The 22,749-nt window shown below is 48.5% G+C and overlaps 1 protein-coding gene across 2 annotated transcripts; it reads left to right on the top strand.

Annotated features, from left to right (window-relative positions):
- Positions 1 to 4,988: 4,988 nt before the first annotated feature.
- On the top strand, positions 4,989 to 22,702 carry BMP3 (bone morphogenetic protein 3). Of its 2 annotated transcripts, XM_075709596.1 has the most exons (4): positions 5,211 to 5,355; positions 6,708 to 6,727; positions 16,365 to 17,255; positions 22,511 to 22,702. In XM_075709596.1, the coding sequence occupies exons 1-4, from the start codon at positions 5,223 to 5,225 to the stop codon at positions 22,700 to 22,702; spliced, it is 1,236 nt and encodes a 411-aa protein (XP_075565711.1). In that variant the 5' UTR covers positions 5,211 to 5,222. The 2 variants fall into 2 exon arrangements, with proteins under 2 accessions (XP_075565710.1, XP_075565711.1); XM_075709595.1 differs by lacking the exon at positions 6,708 to 6,727 and having other exon boundaries at positions 4,989 to 5,355; positions 16,345 to 17,255.
- Positions 22,703 to 22,749: the final 47 nt, after the last annotated feature.

Raw genomic sequence — 22,749 nt, 5'->3', positions numbered from 1 at the left:
TAATGCCTCGAGTTGTGCTGAACACCGGTACCTCCTTGCGTATTTGCCGTGTACTGGCTGTGCGAACTAAGAGTCGCGATCCAAGCCTGTAGCCGGGAATGTTTTCCGTGCAGTCCTGAGCACACGTTTAATGTTTGCCTCAAAAAATGCAATAAGAAGGTGGATAGAAAATCATCCTCGTGGATTTTGGCCTGCTTAGTTGCAATTCAGCACAGCTTTTTCCTGCCAAAACTCGGTTCGCTTGCTAGATCAGGACCGGTAGACTGCATGTTTCGGTCTCTTACACAGAATGGTGAGAGCTGGGGGTGTTGAAGTAGACAGGGTCCTTTCAGTGCAGCGTCACTGCCCAAGCTTTTGTCTGTAGTACGCTTACCGGGTGTGCGTTGTCCTCACGGAATCAGTAATCCTGTCTCGGTAATACTGAGTTCCGAGGCGGTCGTACCAGCAAAATGACCACGACAGCTGGGATTAGCTGGTTTCTTGTTGGTCAGCCGCAGCAGAAAGCAAGCTTACGGCAAAGAGGGGTCGCAACGATTAAACCGTCCCAAAAAGATAGATAGTCCTTTCGGTTCAGGGTAAGCTCTGGTTTTGCATAGCACATAGCTGAAGTGCTGCGTGGTAAGCCTGATATTTGTTATTAGTAGAATTATGGAGTAATTTTAGCATGCCTGAGGGAGCAGGGTGGAATTACAAGCTTGGACTCTGCTTATACTGATATGAGCGTTAAACCATCCTGCTGGGTTTCACGGGGACAGGAATATTGCACAAGGGAGTATCTCATCCGCTGTGACAGCAGTCGCTGAAGACCAGAACAAGGGCAGATTCTTCAGCGTTGTCTGTCCCTCGGTGCCCCTCGAGAGCAACGTGAAGAGGTGGAGGGTTACCTTCAGGGAGGGGAGTTCTCTGCTGCAAAGTGGGGAGCAGCTCCTTCCCTGTTTGGCACGGTTCCTAAAGGAACTTCCCTGCTGTCTGCATTGCACTGTGGGAAGCTGTAAAGCTTACAGCCCCCTTCCCTCCTACTAGAGCCCCAGCAAGATAACGCTGACGCGGGGCCTGTCTCGCTGCAAGCTAGGAGCGGTACGCCACCGAAAGATGCAAAGCGAGGTCACGTGCATTAGTATCTCCACCCAAAAAAGTGCAGAGATAACAAGTCCTTGAGCTATCGCTCGTTAATGAAGAATTTAGAGAAAGATTAAATGGAAGTCAGTGTCTCATTCTTAAGGTTCTTGATCTGCTTTAACTGGTTCTGGATGCTCCTCCCTCTCTTTCCTACTGAGACGGGGTAGGGCAGCAGCGTCACGCACCCACGTTTGGCAATACCGGTCGCGTGGTCCTTTCGCCTGGGAGCTCAGTCTGGCTGTGCTGGGTGAGCGAGGCAGCCTGGACGTTTATCACGGCATGTCCTTTCCTGTTACATCGCTGCCCCAGTCCACTTGCGAGTTACTACTTTCCACTTCCTGTTCTGTCCCGTGAATGCTATATGCAAACACATTATTATAGGGTTGTAGAAGCAGCTGGAATCTGACCATTATCTAAATAACCCATTGAATTTGATCTTCCAGATTCTTTAACCGAGGCCAAAAAGCAGAGTGTGCCTCCTGGTTGGAAACACTGCGGCCGTAAGAGGAAGGGGTGGTTTCAGTGGCACTCGCTGATGCCTGCGGTTACAAAGGGTCACCGTCAGAACCCTTGTTTTGAGGGTGAGCCTGCGGGTGCCTCTGCCTCCGCGATATTTACCATGGAAGAAGCACCATGCCCTTCGGTCAAGGCTAGGAACGCAGCTTCGCCATGGCGCATGGTACCAGATGCAGTTTTATTTTTATATATATATATATATATATATATATATATATATATATATATGGCTTATGGGGCCCTCTTTCTTCTCTTGGGAGTCAGCGCAGCTCTTCTGAAACCTGGGGGGTTAGACCGTAAGCTCTCTGGGACACGGTCAAAGTTTTTTTCTCTGAACAATGCTGAACTTGCTAGTGATTTGCAGCACTTCCATGGAAGACACGGATAAGAAATAATAGAAAAGTGCAAAAGCACTGTTATCTCAGAAGTCAGGTCTGAGAGTTTGCCAGCTGTTATTTACTAATGAGGAGTAACTCCTTGCATGTACTGGTTTGGTTTGTGCCGTCACAATGCTCTGGCGTTGGAAAATCTTATGCCCGGTTCAGGCTAGAGATATTTTTTAACTTTGGGAGCCACGGAACTGCATGTAATGAGCGTCCCACTGTGTCACAGAGGCAATCCATAAAGCAAAGGGTATTTGAAACTCGGCATGTTCTTCTGCGGCGCTCTCCAAAAACTGCAACGGCCGTCTAAAAAGGGTGATTCGGAGAAGTCACTTTTTCCTTTCTGCCTCACACCGAGTGTCCTCTTTCTCTCTCCTTACTGGCTGTAATAGGATTGTATAGGGCTAACTTTCTATTTTAGACACTTAACTTAAACAAGCACAGTCAAGTGGTGGGGCAAGGCTCTGGGAGCCAAATTCTGAATTAATTTTGCATAAACAGGGCTTTCCGCTAACACTTACAAGATTTTAAATAAAAGCTCGGCAATAGGGTGCTTGAGCTTCCATTCTGAACTGTAAGTTAGTTCTTGTCTAGCCTTCCTTTGTTTGGGTATGGTGTTAGATACACACTGTCTCCAAGTAATTTCTTTTTTTTTTTCTTTTTTACTGAAGTCGTTCTTGATTTACAGCGGTCCAATCTCAAGAGTCAGGCTGCAGTTTCAAACATGCGTTGGATATGCAAAACATTGTGTTCTTATGGCCACTTATTTGGCGTTGTAGGTTTAAAAGAGGATTTGGCTATGCTGGTTTTATTTAAAGCGGTGTGGTGTTGGGGTTTTTTTGTAAATCGCATCTCTCACCAGTAGAAAATAACATGACTGAAGCTGAAATAGCAATTCCAGTATTTCAGTTGCCTACAGATTCTTCTTTGGGACTGACGGTTCTGCCACGGATATAAGCCGGAGATTGCTGCTCGTGCTGAATTTTTTAGCTATCAGTTTGAATCATTTTGTTTTCTTCCTGCGGAGATCTCCACTGGTTTTATTATTTGTGTCCAAAACCTCGAGCGCCCCTTAATGTTTTAATTACGTACGTTCACTTGTTCGGTTTTGATATTGCACTAATGTACATTTCTTACATAGAGAAGTGGAAAGTATAGTTAATCTTAATATTAGTGTTAATACTGAAATTGTGTGTGTTTGTATATATATGGATAATATTTTCAGATGCATATGGCAAATTCGATGCCTCAAAACTGTTTGAAAAGGAGAAACTGCCATGGGTTGTATTTGAGGACTCGAAAATAGAAGCATATAAAAATTATTGCTCTGCTTTTCAAAATCTTCTCTTTGCTTCCTACCTGCCAGTAGACACTTGCCTCTTGTAGTTACAGAAGGGCTTGTTAAAACTGCATATCAATATTTGTTACCGATCTCAAATGCAGCGGAATCTGAAAGGCAAGTTCACCCTCCTATACATGATGTATTTTAGAGTTACATGTAGTGCTTGATAACGATACACTTTCTATAGCCCGTTGAAAATGTGGAAGCCCTGTGCTGGAAATCACGTGCGCTACGCTCTATCTACTAATCTGCAAGCCAATTTTCTTATTTCCTTTCTCCAGGTTAGAAACGAAGTCATTCTTGTGAACCAACGTATTTATAAACGGGGAAAAATGCAACGAGGCTTCCCTTCCATCTCCTGTGTGAGATGTATGGGGCAAGGCACCCTTTGTGTTGCAAAGCGTATTTTGGAAGGGACAGCGTTACATCTCCGATGGGGCGTTGTCTGATGCTGTGGCGCTGGCAAGAGGCGTGAGACTTTTCTGTCCTTTTGGTGGTGAAAAGCGGCAAAGGCAGGAGGCATGTGAACCCCTCTCAGCCGAGCAGGGAACACCTTGCCGTGCCCTGCTGTAGTGCAGGAGTCCGGGGACGCAGGATTTCCCTGCCTGATGCCATGCGGCTCACAGAAGGGTTTCGTGCCCGAAAGGGCTCGTCCTCCTTTCACCTGGGCATGGGGCACGTCCCTTCGCACGGGCTCCGGGCTGCTGGGGACAGGTCTGCCGGCCCTGGCCGGGCTGGAGGGTGACAGAGGAGGACGCGGCGCGCCACGGAGCGTGGCTGGCCCTCGGGAGAGGGGGGCTGAAGCCCCGCACGGCCCGGTGAGCGTCCCTTCCACCTGCCTGCCGCGGGCTGTGCTCTGCGGCCAGCCGAGCCTTGAGATTTTCAGGGGGCGAAGGCTGAGCGCGGTGCGACTGGTGATTTTTGTCCGGTTGCAACGGTGTGGTTTTCCTGCCTTTGGGAGAGGCTGGGTGGCGGTGGGAGGGGAAGGTCCCGCCACCCCGCTCCCCGGCGGCGCTCGGGGACGCGGTCAGCGCCAGTGATTGCATTTCCAGAGTCCCCCTCTCGCTGCGGGCGTGCGCGCTTTGCTTCGGGTGGCGGTTTCCCCTTTGCTTTGCCTCTTGCTTGCGGCCGGGGCCGGAGGAGCGGGCGGCGCCATTGGCTGCCGGTTGCACGGATCAGCCCCGAGCGCCGGGCTCACACTCGCGCTCGCGCTCGCCGCACACGCACACGGCGCGCGCCCCACGAGCGCTGAGCCGGGCTGCGCCCGGAGCGCAACACCCCCACCTCTCGCCAAAACCCAACCTGCAGAGCCAGGGGCATAAACACCTTCGCTGCCGGCTCCGGGAAGGACGGGCGCTTTATTCCGGGGCGCGTTCCTCCACCCCACTTTTTTTTTTTTTCTTTTTTTTTTTTTTTTTTGTTGGGGGTTCCCCCCCCGCCCCTCTCCAAAAAAAAAAAAAAAAAGAGGAAACCCCGTCTGCGATTTTCAGCGCAGCCCCCATCCGCACCCGTCGCCGCCGGGGCTTGCATCTGGCCGAAGCAAACTTCACCGGGGGTCCCGCCCGCTGGCCGGGGCCGCCGGGACGAGGGGGTCCCCGCAGCCCGCCCGGCCGGCTCGCAGGGGCAGGATGGCGGCGCCGAGCCGCTGGCTGCTGTGCCTGTGCCTGGGCTGGGGCTGCCTGTGCCTGGCGCCGGGGGACGCGCTGAAGGCTCGCTGGCTCGGGCTGCGGCGGCGGGCTGCGCCGGCGGCGCTGCGGGGCGGCCGGGCCCGAGCCGCGGCAGGTGACTACGGCCCGGGGCAGCGGCCGGAGCAGGAGGAGCGGCGGCGGCGGCCGCCGCCGGGGGACCGGGTCTCGGAGCACATGCTGCGGCTCTACGACCACTACAGCGGCGGGCGGGCGGCGGCGGCGCCGCGGCCCCGGGACCCGCCGGCGCTGCCCGGGCCGCCCCTGCGCCGCGGCAACACGGTGCGCGGCCTCCGCCCGCTGGCAGCAGGTGAGTGCCGGGGCGCGGCGGGGCCGGGCTGCGGGCGGAGGGGCCGGGAGCCGCCCCCGGGCCGGGGCCGGCGGCGGAGGGCGAGGGCGCGGCTGCCCCGGCCGCTGGCAGACCCGGCTGCGGGGCAGGGGAGGGGAGGGGAGGGCAGCCGGCTGCGGGGTGGCCCTGTGCGGGCCGGGGAAGGGTCTGTGCGGGCCCTCCCAGCGGTGCCCGCCTGGCCGGCAGCCGCCCCCTCGGGCGGTGGGTCTGGTTTGGTGCCCGGGGAGCTCGACGTAGGGTGAGAAAAGGACTGGGGAAGTAAGGCTTCCTGCAGCAGTCGTCCTGCGTTTCAGGATATAACGTTTACGTTGTCTCCCGTATTTTAATTGCTCGTTTGTCTCTTTGACTCTGTCTGCAGCGTCTCTGCCATATGATATCTGAGTACCATATGAGGGAAGTGGAGTAATTAACATATCCTCTCTGGGGTCTCCTTTTGTCAGTGTTCTGCATGTGTAGCTTCTGTTGAAACCGGGGGCTGATTTGCATGTGGTGGAGCAATAACGCGGTTTGGCGATCCTTTCGACTGTCTACAGAGCACCCCTTTTGCGCCGGTGGTGGTACTGGCAATTCGGGGCGGTGGCAAATGAGTTTAGTTGAAGCATAATCTGTGCGTGGTAAATATTGCATCTCGGCGTCTTGGGCAGTGGCACTTAGATCTCTCCGTGTTTACAGACTGGCACGCACAGGTAGAGTTACGACAAGGTAAAGTCATTTTTCATAAAGGGGAGGGGAGGGCGTGTGTTCAGCATGGCAGCATCCCAAAAGAACCGTGTCCTAGCAGAAAGGGAGGATGGTGCTGTCTTGGCGCTGCATCCCCCGGCTCCGCTGTTCTGCGTTTTGTGCATCTGCGCTCCGCGAGGGCTAAATGGAAATGCCAGAACGCAAACGCGACGCTCGCTGGGATCTGCCTCCTAAATCCGCTGCGTACTGAAAACGTGCTGTTTGTATGACAACTGTCACGCCGTACGTAGCAGCCCGATGGGCCGGTCTTGTATTTTTCATTGCGCTAGTGGATTGACCCAGCAGCTTGTTCACGGGCGAGCATCTATCAGTAAAACCGAGCGTTGTCTGGGAGTTTGTGACCTGCATCGGTTCCTTCCTCTCCCGGAAAACCGAGAGCTGGGTGCCAGACTTTCCGTAGGTTTCTTTGCGAGTCGTTGCTTCTGATTCTTCAAAGGCAGCGATGTCTATTATAGGATAGCTCTGCACAGAGATCAAATACCATGAATAATTGAGTGGCTTTGGTGTCTTAGGATTCAGCCCTACAAATGCTCTCCATCATATGTTACTGCAAGTATTTCTGTCCACAAGAGAGGCTTTAGAGGCTAGAGGCGTAAATACCCTGGTTTTGGAGGATGGAGAGCTGGGACTCCCCAGTTGCTGCTCCTACAGAGGAACTCCTTGTCTTTCCAACGTGATCGGTTTTTTGCAGTATGAAGTCTAATGTATGTTGCCTTGTTCTGAAAGAGGGGAAGGCATAATGAAGGAGAAAAAAAAAAAGAAGGGGGGGTGGTATAATCCCAGCAGAGTGATATTTGCTCCTTTAAGCATATCTGATTAAAGATTTTTATTGTTCTAAACCCAGAAGGCCTTTGGTTGAAATCCCATCTCTGTGGTCTTTCTGATTATATTTATACTCTCACTTGACATTGGGTGGCAGCGGTCCTATAAACACACTATTCACTAATCCCTTTCCTCGTCCTCCACTACTTTCACATTTTAAGTGCCAAAGCAATAAATTGGAAGCGGTTATAAGTTTTTTGACACTTTTATATGTATTTACGCAAAATATTTAACCAGTTAGCTGTTGTCTTTCTCTCGCCGTGGGCTGCAGCAGCAGCTCACTTTGTATGGTCATCGATGGCAGAAAAGTGCATTTCCAGAAACGCCTTAGAACAAATGTTCCTCGGAGCGGTGGGGGGAGGAAAAAGGCTTTTTCTGGTTTCTGGCTTCTTCCTTGCGCCCGACTGCCTGGCCGGCCCTGCGACAGAAGGGGCACATCCACACTATTTCCCTTTCAAGGTAGTTTGTTTCCAGATCCTCTGCTCTGACTGTCGCGCTCCTCGGCTGCAAATTTGTGTCTCCCACGGGCTTCCCCTTAATGTGGCTGCATCGGTTAAATTAATAAATCGTGCTGCCGTTGCTCTTTTGGCACGTTTTGCCATCCCCGCTGCCAGCCACTTCAGGAGACAGCTTTTTGTCTGCGATGAGCAGAACTTCCCTCAGAATCGGCGCACTTCTCCTGCATCTACAGCAAGAGGCCCTGAAGGAAATCTTTAGTGATTTCATTTGCAGTTTAACCATACATTTCGCAATTTAATTGTGTATTTTCAGGCGAGAAACTTTTTTTTCCTGAAACGCAACTCTCAAATGTGGCTGTGAAACCTACCTGTCCTCGCTTTTCCCCTGGGGGGCTTCTGGCTCTTCTGCAGCAGATGGGAAAGGCCTTTCCCAGACCTCCCAGGTAACCCACCAGCCAGATTTTTGAGACCCTGTAAGACAGTGTGTTGTGTGGTGAGACCAAGAACTGGTGGGATTTGTCGAAACTCGTCCCTGTTTGTAGCCCAAGGAAAGCGGTGTTGCGTATGGCAGCTGCGGTCTTGCAATGGACAGCCAGCAGGAACGAACTAAGATATGATTAATCAAAAGAAGCATCCTAACGACGGTTAAACGCAAGTTTCTGTGGCTCAGTCCTCCGAGGGGAGAGGACGAGAGCTTCAGCCCTGGGTGGGCACCTCTGAAGTTTCCGTCCTACGCTGCCCTGAAATCTCTCGCGCGGCAGATTTCACGACTAGGCTGCTTTATTAGTGGTGGTTTGTTGTGTGGGCTGGGGGTTTTGGCCTTTGATTTTGATGAATGTTCGCGTGATCTTCTATTCAGGCAAATTTGTTGTCTGCTATAATCTTGCTAAGTTATCTCAAAACGTAATTGTTTGGTTTGAGTCACTCAAAAAAGGAACCTCTGATGCCCGTGACAAAGCTGGAGGAAACCCCAGGCCCCAAGTCCGTTACAGGTGAAGTAAGGACATATGCTGTTTGCGGTATATCTGGTTGCATTCCAGCCACTGTTCTCTCTCATTGATTTAACTGCTCTAATTTTTTTCTACGTATTTGCATCAGAGGATGTTCGGCCCGTGATTCCTGTGGCAGCTGCGTCATTGCTGCAGGGTGGTTCTGTGATGACGCTAGCAGCCCTTGTCTTGCTTAGGCCAGGCCTCGCAGTGAGCTCTGCTTCAGTAAAAATCCTGACAGAGCCTTTGCCGGTTCTTTACCTGCTGGTACCAAAACAGTGAGTGGTTTCCCATCCCTTGTGACTCCAAAAAGACAGCTCGGAAGAAGGTCGGACGGTGCGCGAGTTAGAGCTGAACATTTTGACGAGTCTGGCAAGTGTGCTCTTAAACTATGGTCGAGCCTGTGCATTGATTTCTGCCCACGACCGTTCTTTTCTCCTGCCGGTTAGCGAAACCGCTGAATGACCAGACCTCTGGCTGATACAAATCTGCTTACTTTCAGTGCTTCCCGTAGAGGTGTGCTGATCGGCAACTTCTGAGGCTCAGGATCTGGAGGAAAGATACAGCGTGGAATAAATAAAAGAGAGCGGAAAGATAAAAGCCTCAAACGCAAGACTTGCAGTTTGCTTTTGAAAGCACTTTTAATCATAGCATCGCTAAAGGAACATGTCTTGCAAATGAGTCATTTTAAAAACTCAGCTTTAACTGGAGGGTCTCTCTAATGATGTTATAGTAAAGCTATACAGTCAGAAATTACTTTAAACTCTTTTTTATTGACTGAATTTCAAGTAATTTTAGGTATTACACCTGCCCCTGGGCCAATTCTTGTGGTTTAAGAACTATGTTCTCCTCCTTTTCAAAACGCCTTTCTTTCCTTTGTTGTGGTATGAAATGCCCACGCAAAGAGGGGAAACCGAGCACTGCACAGGGAAGCCAGCTAGTCGCCGTCCGCCATCAGCCTGCAAAAAGCAGCACGGGCCAAATTCTGGCCTCTTGGAGCCGTAGTAACGTTAAGGGTCTTTTGTAACAAGAGCTTTAAAAACATTCAGGCAGGAGACAGTGAGAGCGTGGTTTGTTTGGTTTGGGGTTTTTTTGTTTTGTTTTGGGGGGTTTGGGTTGGTCGGTTCATTTTTGCTGTCCCCCTATAAATAAAATGCAAGCAGTAGCATCCTGGTAGTTTTTAGGCAGGAGGAACTTGAAAGCCATTAAGCTATGATTTGGGCAGGCTGGTCCCAAACCTCCAAACCTGCAAACCTTCTCTAAGGCAAACGGGCGGGATCTGTAGGTTTGGCCTCTCGGGACCAGACCCAGAATTTGAATTTTCTGGCTTCTGTTACCACCTGTCTCACTGCGCTGTCACGCACGTGGGTGACCTGTGCTCACGGTTCCCAGTCGGTCACAGTTTCTAGAGCATGACACTTCACACGTGAAGAGTTCTGGCCTCGAGGGGACAGGCTGCACAATTTGGTTTTCATACAGCTGACCTACTGCCACCACTGAAGTGGAATTAAACGTGACTGTGAGAAGGAGTAGAGTCGGCTTTTCGCGTTCCCCTTCTCAGATGTGTGTACTTTATTGATGCAGCTTCCTTACTTGCTTAGCTTATGCTAACTTCAAATTCAATACCGTGTTTAGTTGTCAGACCTGCTGTTGTCTTTCTGCTTAAAATCTATAGGATAGAGATCATTTGCCCGCTGTGCAGCACGTTCGTGATGCGCAATGTGCGTATTTGTGGTTTCCATATCGTAAAAATCGCGTGTACGCACAATCCTGAGTATTCCCCATCGCTGCTTCTTGAAGTGCATTATTTAAGTAGCCCATAGCTTTATTCAGAGTGGAGGACTTTTTACTTTTTTATATCGAGTTACTAGCTGCCGTGACCTTATCTGCTTTGCTAAAAGAAATAATAAAACCAGTCTGGCACCACCTTGTATGCTCTTTAAAAAGAGAGAACTGGATCCTATCTTTTTCTTTTGCAAAATACTCAGAGTGGTAAGGGGGAAGCAGCGATCGAGTAAGAGCAAAGGTGGGAGAAAAGAAGGAATCTGGCTTCCAAATGAGTGTTCCTGATCTGGAACTTGTTCCCATTTCCAGCTCTGAGTGAACTTTTGTAGCTGGGCTATGAACCCATGAAAACAAAGTTTTACAACGGAAACACTGATACATTCTTAACTGTGCACTGGCACAAGGGCACCGCTTTAATATCTCATTTAAATGATGGCTAATGATGACTATATAACTAAATAGTCCTCGTTATTGCATCCTTTTTCACCCGTGGGATAGATTTGGCGGTCCATAAAAATGTCAGTGCATCCTCTATAAAGGTAAACACACCACATGTTAGCGGACTCGTTCCAGCTTATTGATGCCTGGAAGTGCGCCTCGTTACACGAATATGTTTGTGCCGGTGATGTCGGTCTCCGCAGACCTACTGCGTTTTCTTAAAATACCTTTCTAATGCCAGTAACGGGCAATCCGTACAGCTGTGGGTTATTGCAGGAGGGTGAGGAAGCGCAGGCCATGCCTCCAAAGATTCAGCGGGTACTTCAGCTGTAGTGTTACGAGCTGGGTTGCTTTCTGGTCTGAGCTATCAGTAAATAAGCTGTCAGCTCCGATTCCCCTAACAGTGAGTGATGGCACACCCTGACTTGGCGTCTGGGTGACAGCCACCTCTGTGATAGAGTAAGGCTTTTCTGCTTTAGGCCCAGAGAGGGACTGTATGGCCCCTCTCCCCCCGCCCTGTAGAGTTCTGTTGTCGCTTGTGCTGCCGCTCCAAAGTTCTATGCCGTAGGAGCACACAATAACGACAGTGCAGTGATGCTACGTCTCTTACCTATTGCAATTCAAAAGAGCTCTGTCATGCAGAGCTTGGTCTCGAAAACTCCTTATCAGGCTGGCAGCAACGTACAGCGGTCCCTTGGAGGGGAGCAGGGATTGCCGTTAAAATCCGGCCTTGGCATATCCGGAAGGTAGCAATGTATTCCTTGCATGTAGCTGTGTTGCACGTATTTTTGCCTTTGCTTGTTTCCTCTTAAATCTTCTCCTCCTTACGTCTTTGTTGCTGAGAAGGCTTCTGCGCTTCCTATTTTGTACCGAAGAGCAAAGCTGAGTTAGCAGAACTCGCTTTAAGTAAGAAAGAACTAAGAGACTTAGCTCAGGTAGTGGTGCTCAGATAGAAATCTGCTGCTCGGAAGCATGTCAAGTGAGCCAAGGAAGTTACCGCTGCTCAGATAATACCAAGTTGCCACTGAACCGCATGGTATACTGCTGCAAATGAGCGCAAGGTTTACTAAGTGCAGCTGCTCAGAGATAGCAGAGGGCATCTTGCCAGGCAGTAAGGTGTTGGACCCGACTGCGAGTTTGCTCCAGCAGCCGCCTGCAGTGCTGGGACGCCCAGGGTTCGTAAGATCTTCCCGCCGCTGCTGTATCCTAAGAGCCAGCCCAGGCAGAGGGGGACCTGCTGTCGGGCATCCCCTCTGCAGGGGGGCGTCAGATTCTTGTCTATGTCTGCAGCAGACCATTTCTTGTCTGGGCGGCAAAGCAAAGCAAAGCAAGCTGCTGTAAAGCTTCTGTTTTCACCAGTTTTGTTTGCTATTGAAAACGTAAGGCTGTTGTGATGCCGTGATGTTCTAGGGCATAGGTTTCCGAGCCTGTGTTGCTCTTTCACCTGCAAAGCTGACTTGATCCTTCTAGACCAATAGAGGACTTGGTTGCAAGGAGATCTTGTTGCCTTTGAGACGGTAAAGGTCTTGTTACAGAGGGCAAATGGGCCTGAGGCCTTGGCTGGGCTTAGTCCGTCTGCCTCTTTCCGCTGGCTGCTGAGCAATTGTTGATGGACTTCCCCCTGCAGTTTGGCCCCGGCCTCCCCTCCACTGAACGTGGAGCTGTCGATAACAGCATCCTAGGAAACAGCACTTAGCCAACATTGGCAAGGTATTAGAATTAAGCCCTACTTAGATTAGGCTTGGGTTTTTGTTTGGGGTTCTTTGGGACTAGCAAGGGGGGAAATCGGTGAGATGGTTTATATGAGAGGTGTTATCAGTGTAAGTCATTGTAAAGACTGAAGCCTCAGCTCACGTCAGTCAGTAAAACTTCACTGGTGTCAGCAGAGCAAGCCGGATGACGCTCATGGAAAGCTTCCCACGTCACAAAAACATTTGGTTAGATGCTACTCGATACCTCCTGACATGGGTGAAAAGCTTGAACTGTGCTCCTGACCTTGGCTAACAGTTGAAACTGTGTTGCTGTGGGGACAGATTTGCAGTAGTTTCTGTCCTCTGGGTTTAAGGACGAAGTTTCGTTTAAGTGAAATTAAATTTTCCCGAGGAAAAGGTGCATTTGTAGATATTTTAAGGCTGAATCTTTCTTGATGTGTCTGTCATTTTTAAGGGTAATGATTAGCCTGGGGAACAGTTATTTCTGTGCATTTGCTCACATCTGAGAGTCAGGTATCGCTGTGACACAACGCATGTATGTGACGGAGCGTTCCTAAGTGGTGACAGAAACCCAGGTCGCGCGGTTGTTTTTTTCTGAGCCGGAAGCCAGCAAATCCGTAGACGTCTCTGCTGGCCACGAGGAACCGGTTTCACGATGAGTTTGCAGACTGCGTGATCCGAAAACTCTTCGGAGCCGTTTGAGTTTGGAGGTCGTTGAGTGAGAAAATAGCACCACCTACTGCAAGCACTTAGTCTTGGGTGTAGAGCTGAATACTAAGAGTGGCTTCTTGACTTTTGCTTTTAATCGAAACTATATATTCCTCCTGTGTCTGTTTCACGCCATCTAGGGTTTCTTTGTAAACAAAAGCAGCTTGGTTTGTGTTCCACTACAATATGCCGATTTAGAACAGGCAGTATTTGTTAAGTGGAATTCTTAGTAAAAATTAAAATCAAAACTTCTCATTCAACACACAACAGTGATTCAAATAATAACTTCTTTAACAGGCGCTCATGAGACATCATAAATTCTGGTTCCTAAGTCTGATGTACTTAGTGTTCTGCCAACTTACATATTAACCTTAATATATTAGTGATTACAAACCAAGCAGAGGTCAGGTCCTCGTGTGCTTAGTACAAATGTAATAAACAGCTGGGTTTGGCTCGAGGAATTCAAAGTAGGATCGAATTCAAAGCAAATCGAGTTCCCCAGGCATAAGTAATAGCTAGAAATTGGATGGGTTTGGTCCGTTAGTTCTCAGCTATTGGGAACTTACCGATGTGACCCACCGTCAGGTTGGCCTGAACGTGTAAACAAGGGTGTCTTCCATAAATGATTTGGCCTTTTTTTCCCCCTCTGTTTCACTGAGAAAAGCGTATGTTGTTTTTTCCCTAGCTTCATGAAGCAATGCATGTGATATATTGGGGAGAAAGGTTCTGTCTTTCTAGCGAGACCGATTCCTGCTTTTTTAATGTATCGCTTAGAATATCGATGAGAAAAAAATGTTAAGAAGAGGCCACTTAGACTGCTGGGGTGGGGATGGGGAGGCAGAGGGAGAATTCAGTTTTTTGCTGGACTTCTCTGAATGGCGTTAGCAGGTGGGATATCGCAGGCTGGGAGCACAGATTGTCGCCCGGAACATAAAGCTGTCAAAATCTTTGAAAGATCAGTACTGAAAATGATGTTTTTACTTGCTCGGGCAGGAAACTCACTACAGTGTTTTGAGGGTGGAAGCCAGGAGGCTGTTCTTCACTGGTCCATGGGCATCTCTATGCTTCTCATTGCTTGGAATTTAAAAACAAAAAAAAAAAAGCAAAACTCTTGCAAAATTCTGTAAACTATAGCTTCTCTTTAGCCTCCGGAGAGGGTTTTGACATGCTGTGATGTCAAAGAAGCATTTAATTCCGTGTTCCCTTGTTTTCCTAATGTGTTGGGTCGTTTCCAGCCCTTTGGGGGGCTGCAGACCATACCTTTGCTTTACTGTATCTGACTTTTCCATACAGCCTGGTTTTATAGCTCTCAATAGCACCTTAACATTTGGATCTGTATTTCTCTCACTCTGAAGGACAGACGTAACTGCAGTCCAAGCAGGAAATTTTAAAACAAAAATTAAACCTTACCCCCAAGCCTTTCTATTGCACCCTACAGGGGATTAAAGTAGCGGGCCATCTGTTTTCACAGATCAGCCTGTGTTAGGAGTGCATCTTTGGGTTTGTGCAAGATAGCTGTGGTTAGGTTGGCTTTCTCTAATTTCACAGCTACGGAAACCCCGCTGTCCCCCGCACCTCTCCCAATCAATACAGTAATATCCCAGCCACGAAGACGGATTGTCCTCGGCTTGTTTCCCCTCTGCACAGAGGCAAGTGGGTGCGTTTTGCCACCGCCGTCACCCCTCAAGAACAAGACATTTTGGGTTGCCTTTCTTTTGGTTATTGGGGCTGCTCTAGTACTGTCCACCTACCTTCAGCTATACTAGTAAATACCTTCTAACTCTGACTGGCATGAAAATTGATGAAATGTCCTAGGTGGAAGGACTAAATTTACCCAGTGTAATTGAAGCAGTCCTAGGCCTGATTATTCTAGAGGGAAACTTTGGTTGTGATTAGCGTTTGACTTAGCCAAAGGGCTGTCAGACCAGCTTGTGTGTCTTCAGCTCGTTACAAATGGTGAATCGTCTCTGTTTTCCAGAGATGGCATCCAAGCCTTAAAAATTATTAAATAGCGATTCTATCCTGGTGTTTCTTCTCCCCACGTCTTTAGAGGCGAGATGCATTCCTTCTTTGTGTGCGAGGCTGTTGTCAGTAACTTTATACTTCCTTCCGTGTCCAACTCTAACCTTGCCGGTGTGAAGGGCTCTGAGTCACGAAGACCCAGCTGCGCACGCAGAGGTCACCGACCGCTTGAGGGGCCAGTACAAATTAGTCTTACTGTAATGGAGGAATGGTTAATATTGAGAGGAAACATCCTTTGTAACGCAGGATTTCAATTTGTCTGTTCGTTTGGCTTTTGAAATAAGCGGTACTTTCTGTGTTTGCTTACCTGTTTTGCATCCTGATATACACAGGTAGCTGTACCAGATGTTACATGGTTTTGGGTCTCTCTTTCATAGTCTCTTTGACATCTTTAGAAGCTAAGAGTAAATGCCACCTGGACGCCAGAGTCTCTGTCTTGCAGGTGAGACCCGGATCACAGCGGAGCAGAGTGGAAGGTTTAAAGGAACCCGCTAGGCTTTTTTTTTTGCATTGAATGGCTTGGCAATCGGAGCTTAAGTGACTTACCTGGCAGTACACTTGAAAGCCTGTGGCGACGCTGAGAATCGTGCCCCGTTTGAATCCGGGCTTTTCCTCTTGCTTACGGCCACGTTGAGCCTCTCCTAGTCGGGAAGGCAATCTTTTCTTTCCAACTGAGGCTGTGGCTCAACAGGATAATGGAAGTTTACAGACAATGCAGTGCCTAGTGAAGCCAGCGGGAGCCTTTCCGTGGCTTCAGCTAGGTCTGCGCGAGGGCTCGGGTCAGCGCCATTGATGTCCCGATTGCCTTGGACAAAGAAAGACAATTCTTTAGTCAGGACAGGGCAGCCATAGTCACCTAAGTGCATTTTGAGAGGGAGGGGATTGGAAATGTTACCGAAAGAGGAAAACAAAAGAGCAAAACCTTACTGTGGTGTCGCTCAAATTTCTGGATGATAGGTAAAGTCTTCAGTGCATCTGTTATCGAGCTTTGTTCCTGTGACCTAGTTTGGTTCCTGAAGTTAGAGGAGCAGTAGAAAATGTCTCTTTCTGGATGGAGATAGGTATTACAAGGAAACCAGATTGAAAGCGTGTGATTTACGGTCCCCGGTTTACCAGCTTGGTTATCTTTCTGAATATCGGCCTAAACCTGGTCCCGCAGCGCTGTGTGAGAATTTCCCATGGACTTAATGTATTACCTAGAAAGCAATGCGCTCGGTCCTTTCTCTGTAACGTTCTGAAGTGCCCCTAGTCTTACCTAAGTATTTCTTTTTCTAGGGGGCCCTGAAAGCCAGGAGATGTACGTTTTTAACTTGACGTCGCTCACCGAGTCTGAAAACGTCCTCTCAGCTTCGGTGTATTATTATATTGGCGATCTGCTGCATGCGAAGTGGAACTGTTCCCAATCCAGAGGCTGTTCTCGTCACAGGCACAGGATACCTGAAATTCAGATGCATCTTTCAGTTTGGACCTTTCCTTCTGCTGGGAACCAGACTCGGAGCCTGGGACATTTCCTAATAAATGTCTCCACTGCTTACCAGGATGTCCTTTCCTGGCAGTGGAAGGATATCACTCAGCTCCTGCACGAAGCAAAACAAAACAATGAACTCCTGATCAGTGTCAAAATGGATCTGACCAGCCATCGCCCCTGGAAAAGGGCACCTTCTCGCTATGAACCCTACATTCTGATTTATGCCAATGATTCTGCTATTTCGGAGCCAGAGAGCGTTGTCTCTAGTTTGCAAGGGCACCGTCATCCTCTGGCAAGGGTCTTTCCCAGGCCTGAAAACCACGCGAGAGGCAGCCTCGGGCAGCGGCGGCGAAAGCGCTCCGCAAACGTCCTGTTGCCGTTGCAGAATAATGAGCTTCCGGGAGCCGAATACCAGTACAACGAGGATGAGAGATGGGAGGACAGAAAACCCTACAAAGCTTTCCAGCCACAGTTAGCAGAGAGAGCAAAGAGTAAGAAAAAGCAGAGGAAGAATCATCACCAGAAGAGCCAGACTCTCCAGTTCGATGAACAAACGCTGAAGAAGGCGAGGAGGAAGCAGTGGAATGAGCCACGGTATTGCACCCGGCGCTATCTCAAGGTGGATTTTGCAGACATTGGCTGGAGCGAGTGGATCATTTCCCCGAAATCCTTCGACGCCTATTACTGCTCAGGGGAATGCCAATTCCCAATTCCAAAGGTACGGTCTTTATTGATTCTTTTGCGCTGTCTGTTACCGTAAACTATGCATTTTCTTTCCTGCATCAGTAAAAGGCAGCTGGTCACCTGTTACGCGTCTGGATCTAGTAAATAAGTGATATCTTTGTCTCATGCTGCAAGGCATAGTGGTTAGAACAGCTAGTAAAAAGACAGGCTTGTAAGGGTAATTAAAAAAATACTACATGGTATTAGTTTTTTGTCCAGAACCCAAATTGCCATAAAACATTTCCTGAATAGTGCTTATGATGTGTGAACTTGTTATTAACCTGTTTAATAAACATAATACAAGCCAGATCCAGAAAATTGCTTATTAGACAGTAGTCGTTATGCCTCGAAGGAGTCCCTGCTGCCAGATCCACGCTGGGGTCATTCAGCGTAGCACGCTCGCCTACAGGAAATGTAAGTAAAGGTAGGGCTTTTGGTCTCGCTGTAACTTCCCGTTCAAGAGCCTTTATTCCTGCCACAGCGAAGCCTTAGCAGTTAGTCCCGAAATTTATGTGGCATTTCAGGGGCTTAAGGACCCGAGGGAGTCACCCTTCGAAAATGACAGGTGGAGAAATGCGCCAAAGGGGACGGAACCCAGAGAGAGCAAGCCGAGGAAGGAGATGACTTACCTGACTACCTCCAACTGCAATGGCAGGCTTTCAGGTTTCGGATCAAAGGAAAAAATGAAAGGGAACAGGAAGAGATAGAGTCATTACCTTTGAATACGCTGCACTGGGCCTTTTACTTTATCGTTGATGGGAACCGTGCTCTATCAAACCAGTAACTCGGCATACAGGTTAGAAATTTTTTCAAAGCGCCGGACCTGGACTTCCTCCGTTCTAACTTTAAGGACACGCAAATTATAAAAAAGCCTGCTATATCCCTCTGTTTAAGACCAGGTTAGCATTTCCAGTCACAGCTTTAGTTATAAAAAATTCACCCCAACCGTAAAAGAGCGTTGCTCTGATTTTTGTTTATGAGAAAATGGTACGTGACACTTAAACCAGAAGACTTAAAGTACTTCAATTCAAAGGAGTGGGAAAAAAAAAACGTCTCTCCAGCGCAGCCGATCCTGGCCCCTAAAATGTTCTTCACTTAAAATGAGATGCCTGCTATGGGCTACCATCGGCATTGCCAAAAAACAAAGCAAAGAGTCAAGGACTCATCTGACAGTCGGTGATTCTACTGGAGAACACAGATCCTCCAGCAGCAAAAAGCGTACTGTATTTTCACAGAGATAAAGAAGCTCTTAGAAACCAAAAGTAGAGTGATGATAAAGAAGCTCTGTAATAAAAAGGTTCCTGTTCCATACCGGAGCCTTTGTTAGCACCTGGAACCGGAAAATCCGTAACGTGTGCCATAACTTCAGGGCTCGATTCCCAGAGTAACTTCAAACCTCTGGAAAGAAACGCGAGGAGCCGTACAAACGTTCCGGCGAGTAAAACGTCCCGAGATGCGCTTAGTACCGGTGGTTCTGAAGAGGCAAAATGAAGTTTAATTGAAGTTTACACTTAACGCTTGACACTTGGAGGCGTGAGACGGAGGTACGAATGGCGCACGCAGCTGAGGGGTACTTAACCGGTGTTGCTTGGGTGAAAGAAGAGTTCCGGCTTTGCCTGCGAGTCATCTGTCTTTGGGTAATTCTCCTGAGGTATTGCACTGCGCATCAAAACATTTTCTAACGTACAGAGCCGAATTTTTTCCTGCCTTTTTTTTTAAGACACTGTGAAGCTGGATATTTGCTGCCACGTACGGCAGAGAGAGCTCGTTCCTTAAGAGAGCAGGTTACTGAAACCCATTGCAAGCCGGGTTCCCTGAAAACAATCGGTAGATTTCTGTCCACATTGGAATTCAAATTGTTCCTTTTGTGTGCTTTTTTAATCGCAAAAACCAAAATGCATTTGTTTTCCAAAGAGAATGAAAAGCCGTATTATATAAAAAGGTGAAGCGAGCGTCTTATAGAGCCATGTGTTGTTCTTGAGCCATGCGTAATATCTGGTGCTACTAAGACGACCGTGTTTGCAAAATGATACTATAACCATCGGGCAATAACAAACTAATCTGTGCCTGTGGGTATATAATGTTCCCTTGCTGAGGGCAAGCTCCTAAAGTTGACAACCTGTTTGGTAATTGAGAACAGATGTGCCTCTTCCCCACCCGCCCCTTTCCACCTCCGAATTTTCTGGCCTTACCCTTTCCCTGATTTCAATTAGCTGGACTGACTGCTGTCAAAGCCACATGTGTTGGGCTTGCATAATGCCGCAGAGTGTACTGGCCAGGCAGACCCTCTCCCAGGTCAGGAATGAAAGCTCGTAACTGACATCATTTGCCCTGCTCATAATACATCTCTAATGAAACGCAACAGGGCAGCAAGTCTCCCAAGGATGCGTGCAGCTTAGCAGGTGCAGCCTGAGCCACAGCTGGACTCATTCACGGATTTGGCAGTTTGGAGTCAGCTCGGCATTTTTTTCCTCCCACTGCTCCTCTCGGCCTCCCCTGCTGCTCCTCTCCTAAAAAAATCTCTGCCTGCGTTTCGTGACCATGTGCTGGCCAGAGCGTAGGCGGCCCACGGGCAATGGCCTAACTCGCCCTCCTTGTGCAGGGCGTTATGCCAGTTCAGTACTCCCAGGGCGATCTTGGTTTTCTGAGAAGCACACGCCTTTGGATTTTACTCCGGTCGCAGTTCAACGTCCGCTGGCAGAAGCAGAGTTATGCCAAAGCCAGTTGTCCTCAAGAGTGCACCTTAAGGGCCAGGGGCAGCGTATTCGAGACAGGCTTCAAGTCCGTACGGAGCGTGTTCTGTATGGTACGATACCCGTATCAAAGATACTTCCTTTATCATACAATGACAGAATGTATCCGGGCTCTTCCCGCTGATAGCTGAGGCAATACTTGAAATTGGTTCTGTACAATTTAGCGTTTTAGTGGTACAGATTCCACATCTGAAAGGGGAAGGGTTTCCAATGAGACCTTAACACGGCATATTTGGAGACCTGTTTTTAATTCCAGTACTACTGGCAATGGCAAATAAGGTCTCGATAGATGTTATTTATACTTTTGGACGTCTGATCAGCAGGCTCAGGAGATCTGTTTGGCTCCCAGTTGTTTTTGTGAAGAAGGAAACAAGCCCGGGTGCTATCGGAGCTTTTCACTTCCTGTTGCAGGTAGAAATGATACAGAAATCTGAATTGTATACTAACCTAAGACATTTTTAAATCCCTATCAACTACTGCTGGGGAGTGTAGGTATACTCATGAATTCAAAACAAGCAAACAGACATGTCTTTCTTGAGATCAGCTACCTAGATGGAGGCTAATGTTTTTATAACTGTGCTGGGAAATGTACAGCCATTAAGAGGATGGTGCAACAAGCTTTGCATTTGTATTTTAGACAGAATACTGCCACACCCCTGCACCTCATTCATCTGATAAGCTGTGATAGCAAATGTAAACGGAGACAGGGAGAAAAGATCCGGCTCTGTGTAAGATCTGCATTTAAAAGGGACTTGGATCCTGAGTATACTTGAGAAAATTCTGTCGGAGGAGAAACAGAAGCAAGGGATGTGCAAGATTGGCACCGTTTGTTGCTCAGCCTGCCGGCAGTCGAAACGGGTTCCTCATGAGAAGAAGGAAAAACATTCAAATGATGTCTAATACATACATAAAGAATAGTTGCGTGCTCCCCGGTGAATCCTTTTCAACTGTGTGTCAAATGGTTCCAGTTCTCTCTTGAGACTAGTTTCAATAACACGATACGGAAAAAGTCCATTCTGATCCAATTCTGTTGGAATTCGAGGGGCAGCTGTCTCCCTGAGAAAGAGGGAAAGTACAGCTGGCATTAGTCGTGGGCTATGTTGCCTTAAGTAGGGACAGGTTAGACGTCCGTGTGTATGGCCAGCAGAATTGGAAGCGGGTACTCCTAAATGTACTAACATGCTGCACAAACGATACGACGAGACAGATTCTCGCAGTTATTTCCGTGCTTTTTGCATGCAAGGTCATTAACACTTGCACCTCGGGTAGGTAGACATCTAACCCTTTAGACTGATTTTTTCCACAAGCAAGGCGTCTCTCGTCGCAGCAAAACTGCCAGTTGCCCATTTGGCCGAACCGATCTTGTTCCGTTTATTTCTCAGCGGCATCTGACCGAGCATATTGAACTGTGCGAGTCCCAGGCTCTAACGTGAAAGAAGAGCTCTAAAAAGAATTTTTTAAGTTTCACTCTTAGAAAACCAAAAGTCTTTGGCTAAAAACTGCACGTTGTGCGTTTTTCATGCTCGCCTGTCTTACATCGTACAGGTACTTGGGTTTGGAAGGGTTTGGGGGTTCAGAGGTAAAACTTAGTACGTTTCATTTCTGTGAATCCGTTCATTTCTATTTTTATGAGTGTATTAATGTATTCTGGTTTTGTGAACAAATACAGTTATCTCACTGGTCACACTCGCTTTTTGTTCATATCAGACAAAGCGTGTTCCTATTTAGGTGAGTATAAATCCAGGAAACTTTGTTCTTTGGAGAAAAATGTCACCTTAATATGAGGTATAACTGCGTGGCATTAGGGGGCTCGGTTACTCGGCAATGTCACCGATGACGTATACTACGGGTGAGAAGTGATTTGGCATGGAGGACTGAGCAAACCAACCTAACGTTGCACGAGAGCAAGCTGAAGCAATTAGCATCGTGGTACAAAGTACTTCCGTTCTCTCGTCTGTATGCATTTTATTTGCTTTTGTTTTTCCCGACGCACTCGCGTTCTATCGGTGAAACTTCCCAGCCTACAAGTTAGGTTTCTTTTGCTCCCCTAATGACTCAGCCTGCTAGCACATTGACTGCCTCCCTGCCAGCCAGACACGTTTTATGACTAAATTGCAGCCCACGTGTAACTTAATGCACTCAGAAGAGACTACCTTGACGGCTTGCCCAGGGTCTGCCTCCTGGGCATTTTCCTGGGAAGGCACGTCCCACAGAGAGCCCCAGGCCCTGTCCGCAGCAGGACACTGCAGCTGAAAGCGGTGGAGCGACGCTCGTGTCCAGCGGCCGAAAGAACCGGGCCAGACTCGCGTTACCCGCTGCTGCCTCGGGGCAGCTACGGTGACAACTGGAAATGGTCGAGTAGGGGATAGATTTTTACAGCTAGTCAGCTGTGGGATCTCCACAGGGCCTTCTTTGAGAAAACAGTTTTGTTCTAGAGTATGTGAGTCCATTGTAACATGGGTGCAGTTACATTTTCTGCCGTATCTTTCTTTTGCAGGCCTTGAAGCCATCGAACCATGCCACCATCCAGAGCATAGTGAGAGCTGTTGGGGTCGTTCCGGGCATTCCGGAGCCTTGCTGCGTTCCTGAGAAAATGTCTTCTCTTAGTATCTTATTCTTCGACGAAAATAAAAATGTGGTTCTTAAGGTGTACCCCAACATGACAGTGGAATCCTGCGCGTGCAGATAACATCTCGGGAGACCCTTTTGAAATGCTGAGGTGATCACTTGCTATTT

The sequence above is a fragment of the Pelecanus crispus genome, chromosome 4 (assembly GCF_030463565.1).
Source record: "Pelecanus crispus isolate bPelCri1 chromosome 4, bPelCri1.pri, whole genome shotgun sequence".
NCBI classification, from domain to species: Eukaryota; Metazoa; Chordata; class Aves; order Pelecaniformes; family Pelecanidae; genus Pelecanus; species Pelecanus crispus.
This window is presented reverse-complemented; position numbering and strand designations above follow the sequence as displayed.